Genomic DNA, 11,375 nt, shown 5'->3' with positions numbered 1-11,375 from the left:
GTTTCAAGCGAAGGCGATGCAGGGCAAGCTCGTTTCGAAGCTCCATTATCCGTATAGGGAATCCCCTGTTCGTAACACGCGGTAGCAAGTCGGTTTGCCACATCCGGGAGAAATTCCTCAAGAAGATACCAATCGGGGCAAGATGCGCACTTGGCCACTGGGAAGGAAATACGCATGGGAACGACGCGAACCAACGGAGATGGTTTGCAGACATGCTGGTGTTGGGCTTCAGTACAGTCTGCAAAAGGAAAAGGGCGTTGTCCATCGTCGCGGATGAGATATTGGTCAAATGATGAACAGAGGTTGCGTCAATGGACCAGGCACAGAAAATTTGATGCAGAATTATGAAGAAAACGTCCCCGGATGACAATGCAGACATGAGAATCCGGGATCGCGGCAGGACAGTAGAGTCATTGGCTTCCAAGAGGCTGCTCTCGATCAGCTGTATTCGTGCGCTAAGAGTCTGACGCATCCAAACCCAGTCCATACTGATCTTGGCCAGAGGTGGGACTGGCTGCATGTTGTAAGTTGAGCCTGAATTTGAGCCGGAACTGAAGGTGGTAGGCTGGTGAATGAACGGGGCGCCTCCAGTTCTCACTTGGGCCGTTATCGCAGACTGACTTGGTACTATCGCTGAAATGGGCATACTTTGAGCGCCCTCGCGACTCGCAGGAGTGGTAGTCTCCCAGGCGCGCGATCTGTTGGGATTTGTGGGTGTTGGCAACTGACCGGGTTCTGCAAGGCGGGGAGGGTGTTGTCGGAGAGTGTGCGACGCAGTGGATTCAGGAGCAGAAGCCGCCACAACTCTGAAGCTCGCTGGCCGCTCAAATGTAAAAGAACCCGGGGCAGGACTTGCCAGGGGAGTCGTAGATGAAGGACTTGGCTCGTCTGTGGGGGATGGCGATGGAAGCGCTGTTTCTGATTCCTCACTGCCGATGATCAGTTTCAGCTTCTTCACAATCGTGTAGCCCGTCCTTGCCTACAGAAGCAACAGGAGGGCGGAGAGCACTTACGTGGCAATTTTTGGACCTGCCGCAGTGCCCTTCTGCTGAGATATTCTAGGGAACGGGTCTCGTTCGATGTTTGACGGGGGAGGGCCTTGTAATCTGGATGTCGTTGGAGGCTGCCGACCACCGACAAAGGCAGGTTGCGGTGGTTGTGTTTGGGTATGCCTAATCTTGGGGGTTATCCATGCTGGCCGAGGACCACCGAGGAAGGCGTTGACAGTTCGATTAGAGGCCGTAACCTGGGCGTCACTGAGGTTCATGCCTTGACGCCCTGGCGGAGGCATGTTCAAGCGGGAGATGGAAGCGGGAGATCTTTGGTAAATATCGAAATGCTATAGGGCCTCGCGAGTCTGATAGCAAACAACTGTCGACATCCTCATAAGCAAGAGTCAGTATCAGCACAGGGGAGAACTAACCATGGGAAGCCCGATTATGTCCCATGCGGCGGAAGGCAAGAAGTTGGAGGAAAGATGTCGGAGGCTCACTGTAACACGCGTTACTACCCCGGGTTGCGTAATGGAGCGCCGTGTCGCAAGGGTGGTAATGCGACGGAGAACATTGATCGGGAAGCAGCTTGTGGTCCCAATGCTTTGACGGAGTTCTTCGGTTATCCTTGAAATGACTACAAGCCGTCTGATGTTCTCGCTGGTCGTATCGTGAAGTGCGCTTGAAGTGCGACTGAAGATGGGCAAAATGAAGTCTGGGTGGAGCGTGGTAATGGACTAACATGGAGCTGATCCGCCGGTGGAGTTGAAAGGCAGGGAACTTGGAGGTAAGGTAATGAGGCAAAGCAGGGCCTCTTGAACAGAAAGGGCTAGCCCGCTTTGTGAGGTACCTAGTCACCCCTAAGGCACCTACCTACCTACCCAAGCTTGCCAAGCTACCTAAGAAGTGCTACTCCATCTTCAAAGACCTCCACTAGGCACGGCCACAGGCTTGTCCTGACAGGCGGGGCCTGTCTAGGTAGATACCTAGGTACCTACCTAGGTACCGTGGTAAGGTACTTCGGGCCTGCTGGCTGCTGCTGCTGCTACTACCGTATCATAGTGCATATGCTTGTCAGCCCTGAATTCTAATAGACATCACATCGCGGAAAGCGACATGTCGAAAGACATTGGAGCTGCATTCATCGTGATCAATAGACTCGGCTGGGAAAGAGCTACCTGGTCGTCAAAAGAGTCGTATCCCGGAAGAATAGACCGTATCAACGCTGATACAACCTGTATGCTGCTCTTCATTGTCGCGGTGCAGCACACAATGATCAAAGTCATGTAACGTCATTTCATAAGTGCACTCTGACTGTTAAATACAAACGTAGATGCAGTAGGAAACCTGTAATTTCCATATTCGATGTAATACACCTGAATTAAGGTAGCTACCCGTCGAAACACGGTACTCAATGGATTGCCACTTCAGCAGGACGGCCATCAGGTTTGGGCAAGTCAGATGTGAGGCTCAGAATATCTGTATTGGGCTGCTTCCCCTAGGCAATCACAAATGGGGCACCAACCCTGAGGCAGTAGTGGATCCAGCAATCTAGCCAGCTGTCAGGACAGGCTTTCAGTTCAATAAGGGGGGATGCTGGTGTGCGCATGGCTGGTGTTGTAGGGAATTCCTTCACTGCAATAAGGATGCGGCAACCATGTAACTCGTCGAGTTTTGAGCTGCGGTCTGCGGCAACCATCTGACCTCGTCTTCTGACGATATATTCTGCCTCCCAATCTTCGCTCTGGTTTCCCCTGGATCACTTGATCCAGACGACCCGTCAACACGCGGAACACAACAATCCTGCATCGCTTGTACGTCACCGCACTCTGTTGCCCATGTGCATTGCCTACCTAGAATCGATACGGAAGTAATCTGCCCTTCGACAATGCAGCGGAAGTGCTCTTCGGGCCCCTGTGGCGGGTCCGGTACCTGGCCAGACCATTCGTCATTTTTGGCTCCACTCTGTTTGGCTTTAGGCGGCGCGAGGTTCAACACGCCTTTCCCTTTTCCTCTCTTCCGCCATCTTCATCTACTGTCTTGGTCGCTCACCAATCAGTCCATCAATCCACACTCAGATGCATCCGAGTCAGTACTCAACCCTGACGAGCTGACAGTCGTGATAGATTCCTATCCACGTTTTTCCTCAAGGCCCTTCCTTTGCATCATTGTCACCTTCCCCTCCTCCCTGCCGATCAACTACCCGGGACAATCTCACCCCACCGCTGGGATCCCACCCATTCGTAGTGGCTCGGCTCCTTATCCTTAATACAGAAACGGACCTACCTAATAATCGTACCTTATCCAACCCCCCTCCCCCAGTCGAACAATCGAGCGCCGACCCTCCGACCTGCCTCGTCTGGCCACCAGGTTCTTTTGCGCCATTCGCCCATGCCCAATAGCCATCCTCCACGCTCGTTCCTGTTCTCGACGATCCCCTCCAATCATATCTCGATGCGACGCCATTGATCAGTACTCCATACTCCAGCCTCCAACCTCCGTCCCTCTACCTTGCAGCTTTCACGGCGACTGTTCGTGCCACTCCTCAACTCCCTCGCCACCACCTCGGCGACGAGGCAGCCATTAGCCAACGAGACAGGCGACGACCCCCTGACGACACGATTTCTGGGTGCGAGTCCCATTGTCATTGCCGCAGAGCTCGAACTACGACCCCATTCTCTTGCCCTATCCAGCCTACCTCGACGACCACGTTTGACATTTCGCTTCCTCCATTCGGCCCTCTATTGCGCACACCACCCGCTGGCTGTTCCCATAGTCCGAATGTGATTTCGTCGAGCCTCATTGTCTTTCACCAGCGCCTCCAGCTCCTGTCAAGCTGCAACTGCCGTCGCGGGACGTGATGGCTGCGAGACCACAAAACGAGGGCCATCCCAAGCCAGATGCTGGCGACACCCTTCTTGTCATTCGTAAGTCCGGTTGACGATGTTGATCCTCCGTGCTTTCTCCGCGGCGATCTACCGTTGTCGTATCCTCGCAACCATGCCTGGATTGCTTCTAATTTTCTGTAGATGACTTCCTTGCGAGAAGCTCTGACGAGCTAAGTCTTGTCAAAGGTGACCGTGTCGAGCTGATCGAAAGAGACGATGAATTTGGTGACGGCTGGTTTCTGGGCAAACACCTTGCGAACGGCAACAGCGGGCTCTTTCCCGAAGGTATGCAGACCACCTTGACTCCAAATCCGCCCCTTGACTAACCCTACGCCTTCTAGTGTACACACGACCTGCACCGAAAATCCAACATGCGAATGCCCCTTTGAACCATGTACCCAGCGCCAAAGCGATCGAATCGCCAGCTGAGCCATCGCAAAATATAGGGAGTTCTAACACAGTTGACCCTGCCCAAAGCGTGTCCGTTCCGGCCACACCACCTGTTGCGTCTCCTTCGAGTACAGATGCTGCAACTCCCGTAACGCTTCCCCTGAATGCAGCCAAGAAAGACGACGTCCCAAGCCAGCCTCAGCCATCAATCTCCGGACCCAGTTTTGGCTCGCTCAGCAGTCTCGAGGCCGGCCCGGACAGCCACGTTCTCCACGAGACATTGAATGTCATTGACGAACACATAACCGATCTACGATCTCCGCCAAGCTCAAGTGGTCTTCGTGCCGCCACCAACGATTCGGGCAGCGAATACAGCACCCAACTCGATCATCGGCTCTCCTACATCCAGGGTGAAGAGACAGATGAAGAAGAAGAGGGGGCTCACTCAAGGCTCGAAGTGGAGGCATGGTCGCCTGACCAAGTCGCGGAGCATCTTTTCACGGCAGGTGTCGAAAAGCATCACTGTGAAGTGTTTCGCGATCAGGAGATTACTGGCGACGTTCTTTTGGGCATGGACCAGAGTTCTCTTTTCATCAAAGCATTCGACCTGGGGTCTGTGGGACGGCGGCTTAAGACATGGCAGAAGATCAAAGCACTGCAGGACGAATGTAATGGGCAGGGCATTGCCACTAAAAGGACGACGCAGACGTACGGCAGCGATGCTGGCTCGGATGGTAGACGGACCCGAAGTAGGACAAGCACCATGACCAACTCCATGCACAGATTACCACCGGGCGACGACAGGACCATGTCGATACAAACGAGACGCCTATCCATCACACAAACACCACGGATGGAAGCAGCAGGGCTCGTTTCGCCCATCTCCTCGACGGTGCTAGGAGATAGCCCCCCCCCGACCATCTCACATCAAACGACCATCTGCCGCATCTGTTAGAGACTTACATCACTCGCGACGCCACTCTTCCACCGATTATCTTGGGACCGGCACAACCCCCGCGGCCAACATAATAAGCCCGAAATTGGAAACAAGCGGAACATTCCCTCAAGTCGATACTACTACCACACACAAGAAGCAACCCTCATTTGACAGGAACTGGTCACTCGGGAATGCCTTTTCATCGCCACGCCCTCTCTCTTCTGCCGGATTACAGGACGCAATGCATCAGTCTGGACTTAGTGTGCAGGAAACGGCACCTGACCTGGATCGCGGATATTTCAGTGGGAATGAAGTGGATGGCCGGCGGCGTAATGTGCTGAGGAAACGCGACAGCGGTGCTCATTCGAAGAAGAACAGCTACGCTGACGAGCAACGTGTGCGAAGTGCAACAGCGATATCAAGACACTCGCGGTATGGGAGCATTGATGCTCCTCGCGAAGGTGCACCATCTGCAGCTGCACAAAAGTACTACGGTCTCCAATCAGGCCCTCATAAACGTGCCACGTCTACCAGCACTACTCGATCTATCCCACGCGTACCATCGATCCGGGAAGTACCGTCACCCGTTGTCACCAAGCTTGATAGCGCGTCCAGAGACTTGCCTCTCGTTTCGGGGTCGCCTGCCAATAGGCAAAACGTAAACTCTGACTGGTTGGCGTCGCTTGTCAATAAGCCCACAGTCAAGATTGGCGGCTTGAGAGCGACTTCGGACATCTCATCTGGAGAGCGCGTACGAATCACGTCACCCGTCGATACGACTGTCAAGGATTCGCCTCTGCCTTCTCCTGCACCAACGGGGTCCAGCACGCCGTCCGCAGGGCCGAGCTTCGACCTGGAATCGCCTGGAAATGGGAAAATGAGCCCTAGCACCACGACAACAGCCGCTAGTAAAAACAGCCGCAGGAAGGGAAAGAAGGAAACAAGCGCCTATCAACGAGGACTGCAGAAGATTGGACCGAAAGAGGCCATGAAAGACGCAGATTACAGCGGGTGGATGAAAAAGAAGAGCTCGAATCTGATGACGACCTGGAAGCCTCGACTTTTTGTCCTGAAAGGAAGACGTCTGGCCTACTTCTATTCAGAAAATGACCAGCAAGAGAAGGGCTTGATCGATATCTCTTTCCACCGTGTGCTGCCAGCAGACAATGAGAAGCTGACAGGTCTTCACGCGACCCTGACTGGGGCGGGATCTGCCGCAGCACCTGCCGCCAGCACTCTCGCGCAACCAGAGGTCGCCCTGGACAAGGGAGACGACTCGATGTTTATTTTCAAGCTCGTACCCCCGCGCACAGGACTGACCCGCGCGGTCAATTTCACCAAGCCCACAGTCCACTATTTTGCAGTCCCTAATCTGCAGCAGGGACGACTATGGATGGCAGCTCTCGTCAAGGCTACCATCGACCGGGACGATACTCAACCTATAACCACGACATACCAGCAGAAGACCATATCACTTGCGAAAGCAAGGGCCATGCGTCACCGACCACCTGCACTAATGAACCTGGACGAGACACCCGAGGAGGACAAGAAGAACGTGGGAGTCTCCAACAAGGACGCAAATCTCCTCGGTATTCATTTCGGCGAGACGGACAGTGGTGTGTCCGGCTTGGAGAAGCCGGGCCCACAAAAGGTAGAAAGCGCCAACGCGCAGAAGCTCTTCTTTGATGCTGAAAGCAGTGCCACTCCTCCGCCTCAGAGCGCATAGAGGCGCCTACGGGGTTTACGGCCACTGCGAAAGAATGCTGGCGAGACCCCGGCAGCGTGATTGGAGCCTGGCTTGGTCAACTTCGTCAGTGCGTCATCGTTGATATTTCGATTTCTGGAGACACAATTAATGAAGAGGTGGTTCGAGCGCGAAACGCATTTAACACTGCAGCTGATAGTTTGAGTGTTATCATCATTGGGAAGAGATACTCGTCATCGATCCAGACATTCGCCGAATCAAGGCCACCCATCCCAGTCTGGCCCCTTGTCGGGTTCAGGAGCCCTGGGGCGTTGGCCTTAAGATCTGGTCTGCGATGGTGTCGATGATGCCCCTGTAGCAGGGGGTAACGGGGCAGGGAGCTCTGAGACGCGATACGCCACCGACCAGCGTGTACATGGTTTGCTTGTTCATGAGTACAATGACGGCTGGTTCTAGCTAGACATATCTACTATCCTGGTAGATCACCTATATGATGCGGACAATTTCAGTTCGAAATGTTCTTTACGCCTGACAGGCTTCACTTACGACGGTGACAATTCATGACGATGCTGAGCATGCCCCTTTGGATGCAACGGCCTAGAAGGCCAAATTCTGACAGCTTAGGAGATGACTCCTCATCAAAGCTTGGCCTTCTTTCCATTCACTCGAGGTTTGACCGGAATCTTGGGGTGGCCACCATCCAGTGTCAGGCCCGTGATCTTCTCCAGCTCTTCGACGGCTTCGAAAGCCCGGCCCAGATGGACCTTGATCGTCCTAAAGCCTTTTTGCTTTCCACCTTTCAGGTTCTCGCCGATGTCGTCAAGAAACAAGACGTCACCCGCAGTGACGCCGTCGGCCCATCCGCACCTTCGTCCCCTCTCCGTATCAGCATTCTTGGCGACAAACTGGCTAACCGTATCGAGAGCAAGCTGGTATGCTTTGGGGTCCGGCTTCCGTAGTCCCACGTGCGCCGAGGAAACAAAGACGTCAAACAAACCACGGACGGGGTCGTCAAGGAAGTCTTCTTTCCAGAGAGGGTGCCCGCGCGGGAAAATAACCGTATTACTCAATGCCGCGAGTACATAACGCCCGCTCTCCTTAAGTTTCTTCAAGGCAGGGAACATCCAGGGGTCTGGTGGAATCGAGTTGACCATCATCTCGTGGAACAGCTTCTCCCCATCGATAGATGGTACCGGGGGGGTTTCCCTAGGCAAACTAGGGTCCTTGGCCTGTTGCTCCCGGTAGAACTGCTCCCACCTAGTAGGATCACTCAGATCTTGATTGAAGCCCCTGAAGAATGCGTCGTCCATGGGGATGGATCCCGTTTCCAGCCGGTGCCAGAATCCGTTTGGCTTCGTCTTAGAGATGGAGTTGTTGACCCATCCTGGCGGAATGCCGAGGCCCAGCTCGTAGTCCAGGATTGACTGAAAGGGAGAAACAACCTGCCGACTATGAGACCTCACGACAATGACAGGAAGGCAGCCATCGACTTACACACACGCCGCCAATATCAAACAGAATAACTTTGGGCTGCTTAGAGTCCACCATGTCGGCGACGACGTCGAGAATAGAATCAACCTGGATTGAATCAAGCTGGTCAAGGGACTGCATCAGGTTCAGCGAGGACGACTATTCCAGCGACACAAAACACCCAGCGGAGGAGGACTGTGAGGTATTGGCGCCGGCGACCGAGTCCCGCGAACCTCGGCACAGCTCCCCGCAGAGATCGGATGGGGGCCTGGGGTACCGCGACGGTTGGATATCCGTATCCTTGACGATTGCCCCCTTTACATAAGCACATATACACGTGACTCGTGGCCAACCTGGCAAGCCTGGTCTCTCGTCCCCCACCAGGCTTCCCGCCCTCGCCTGGGTCCCTGACACCAGCCCACTTTGAGACTTATGGCGGGGCTGATAGGGCACGGCGACTTCAGAAATTCACCAGTGCCCACAGAATTTGGACCGGCTCTCTTTCAGGAATTCGAGATCGCGAACTTTTTTCGACCTTCACCTCCTCAACCCACCCATCACCTACTGACCTGTTTGCTGAGCACCTGCCAGCCAACCTACAGTCAAAATGGTAAGTTGAATACCACAGCGACTTGATGTCGTTGCCTATCCTAGGCCACGACACAAACAAAAGTCAATTGTCCTCAGTACCCGGCAGAAATGCCTTGATAGAGAGTCTTTGCAAGATGCTTCGGATCGAGGGTACAATCTGAAGCGCAAATTGCTGACTCGGGGGTTCTCTTTGCGCAGACGTTCCACAAGCTGGTGAAGAACAACGCGTACTACAGGTAAGCACGCACCTTTGGGGACCCGAATCATCCCAATTCCTCGTCGTCGGTCAATGCTAACATGTAGCCCAGTCGCTTCCAGACCAAGTACAAGCGTAGGCAGCAGGGCAAGACCGACTACTACGCTCGCAAGCGCCTCATCACCCAGGCCAAGAACAAGTACAATGCGCCCAAGTACCGCATGGTCGTCCGCTTCACCAACAAGGACATCATTTGCCAGATCGTCACCTCTGAGATCTCTGGCGACAAGGTCTTCAGCGCCGCTTACGCCCACGAGCTCCCCGCTTTCGGCATCAAGCACGGTCTGACCAACTGGTCCGCCGCTTACGCCACCGGTCTCCTCCTCGCCCGCCGCACTCTTAGCAAGCTCGGCCTCGACAAGGAGTTCACCGGTGTTGAGGAGGCTGATGGCGAGTTCACCCTCACTGAGGCCGCCGAGACCGACGATGGCGAGCGCCGTCCCTTCAAGGCCTTCCTCGACGTCGGCCTTGCTCGCACCTCCACCGGTGCCCGTGTCTTCGGCGCCATGAAGGGTGCCTCCGACGGTGGCATTCTCATCCCCCACAACGAGAAGCGTTTCCCCGGTTACGACATGGAGTCCAAGGAGCTGGACGCTGAGACCCTCAAGCGTTACATCTTCGGTGGCCACGTTGCCGAGTACATGGAGACCCTCGCCGATGACGATGAGGAGCGCTACAAGTCCCAGTTCCAGCAGTACGTCGATGACGATGTCGAGGCTGACGGCGTTGAGGACATGTACACCGAGGCCCACGCCGCCATCCGTGAGGACCCCTGGAAGAAGGTCGAGGGCTCCAAGAAGACCAAGGAGGAGTGGAAGGCCGAGTCCCTCAAGTACAAGACTGCCCGCCTCACCAAGGAGGAGAAGGAGCAGCGCGTGCGCGAGAGGATCGTCGCCCTCCGCGACGAGTAAGCTTCTGGCACTTGGTTTGCTGGGTGCATGGCGGTGGTACGGGGCAGTGGCCCGCTTGTCCTAGTGTAGGACTGGCAGGGCGGCTGCAAAAAGCAATGACGTCTCGACATGATACGGGTCGTACTGGAGTTATAAGGATTCCTGGCAGGTTCATAGTCAAAAGGACGTTGCGACAAATGATTGATGGATTCCCCCCTTTTCAAGCACCTGTGCCCCCAGTTTTAAGCTGGCCGTGAGTGGTCGTGTGACGAAGCCGAGAGTGTTCCATCGTCAAGGATGATATAAAACAGAACCCGTAATCTTGAGGCGACGGTGTAACTATCCGCCACAAGGACACGGGCGTCTTGGTCGGACTCAATGGTGGACCCTTCGGTAATCACGTCAGCGTGTGCAGATAGGATTGCGAGACTCTGAGGCCGGCAGACTTCGGTTTCGGCAGGCACATAGAGGCGTTGCTCCCGCCGAAGAGAATGGGTAGCTTAGAGTCATTCGTGTAAGCTGATGGGAACCCTGACGGAGTCTGATTGTGAGAGGGGGGGGGAAGGGGGCATGGTGGGAAAGGCGCTGAACAGCGCTTCCATCCAGGGCTATTGGATACATTTTTCCATCGGCATCTGGAATCTTGCTTACCCTCCCCGCGGCATCCCCTTGAGCAGCCCGCACGGCAGTCAAGGTCGGGGAATTTTTCTCGCTCGGAGGCGCACTGGCACGGTGACACATAGGGTTTGCAAGGTGGTATTCGCATGGTCGGCTGGCCAAGGCTCAAGAGGGACGAATTGCCGACAGGCCGAGTCTTCGGACAAGTTCGGTTGTCAATTGACTGTGATCGGCGAACGCGGCGATTGGTATGTTTCAATACTGAGTATCACGCAGGTTTGGGGGGGGAGGGGGGGTGGTATTCGAGTTCTGTCGTCATGGTGTGGTCGGAAATTCCGTCAGGCCTTGGGCGTGGAAAATCCTCCCCACAGAGGGACGCGACCAAACATGCACACCACTGGCATCCATCATGGAGCGGAGCGCCGGGTGGGCACTCTGACGTTGGTGAGCGGGCAAGCAGTATAGTAGCTACCCGCCTGGGTAGGTCGAGGGACACCTCAGTAAGCAATCGGCATCTTTGAGGGCTCCAGCGACCGAGACCATCGGCGATGGACCTGTTTTGGGGCAGTCCATTCTAAAGCGCAGCCGGGGCAGTGGATGTGAGTGCTGTCGGTGCGGGCTTACAGGGCTGTGCGAAT

At 55.0% G+C, this 11,375-nt stretch overlaps 4 protein-coding genes across 4 annotated transcripts; 2 read left to right on the top strand and 2 right to left on the bottom strand.

The window, feature by feature from the left end:
- Window positions 1–824: 824 nt before the first annotated feature.
- Window positions 825–1,291, bottom strand: VDBG_04280 (predicted protein; the record flags this gene model as incomplete). Its single annotated transcript, XM_003006281.1, has 2 exons — window positions 825–918; window positions 1,014–1,291. The coding sequence occupies 2 exons, from the start codon at window positions 1,289–1,291 to the stop codon at window positions 825–827; spliced, it is 372 nt and encodes a 123-aa protein (XP_003006327.1).
- Window positions 1,292–3,852: 2,561 nt separating this feature from the next.
- On the top strand, window positions 3,853–7,437 carry VDBG_04279 (conserved hypothetical protein; the record flags this gene model as incomplete). Its single annotated transcript, XM_003006280.1, has 4 exons — window positions 3,853–3,919; window positions 4,022–4,165; window positions 4,222–5,162; window positions 5,362–7,437. 4 exons carry the CDS (start codon window positions 3,853–3,855, stop codon window positions 6,931–6,933), a joined length of 2,724 nt encoding a protein of 907 aa, XP_003006326.1.
- A 113-nt stretch (window positions 7,438–7,550) lies between these two features.
- VDBG_04278 (conserved hypothetical protein) lies at window positions 7,551–8,523 on the bottom strand (the record flags this gene model as incomplete). Its single annotated transcript, XM_003006279.1, has 2 exons — window positions 7,551–8,354; window positions 8,407–8,523. 2 exons carry the CDS (start codon window positions 8,521–8,523, stop codon window positions 7,551–7,553), a joined length of 921 nt encoding a protein of 306 aa, XP_003006325.1.
- A 418-nt stretch (window positions 8,524–8,941) lies between these two features.
- Window positions 8,942–10,140, top strand: VDBG_04277 (60S ribosomal protein L5; the record flags this gene model as incomplete). Its single annotated transcript, XM_003006278.1, has 3 exons — window positions 8,942–8,992; window positions 9,172–9,209; window positions 9,282–10,140. The coding sequence occupies 3 exons, from the start codon at window positions 8,990–8,992 to the stop codon at window positions 10,138–10,140; spliced, it is 900 nt and encodes a 299-aa protein (XP_003006324.1).
- Window positions 10,141–11,375: the final 1,235 nt, after the last annotated feature.

Source organism: Verticillium alfalfae, genomic scaffold (assembly GCF_000150825.1).
Source record: "Verticillium alfalfae VaMs.102 supercont1.4 genomic scaffold, whole genome shotgun sequence".
NCBI lineage: Eukaryota > Fungi > Ascomycota > Sordariomycetes > Glomerellales > Plectosphaerellaceae > Verticillium > Verticillium alfalfae.
The sequence above is the reverse complement of the archived record's forward strand: the minus strand, read 5'-3'. Positions and strand labels throughout refer to the sequence as shown.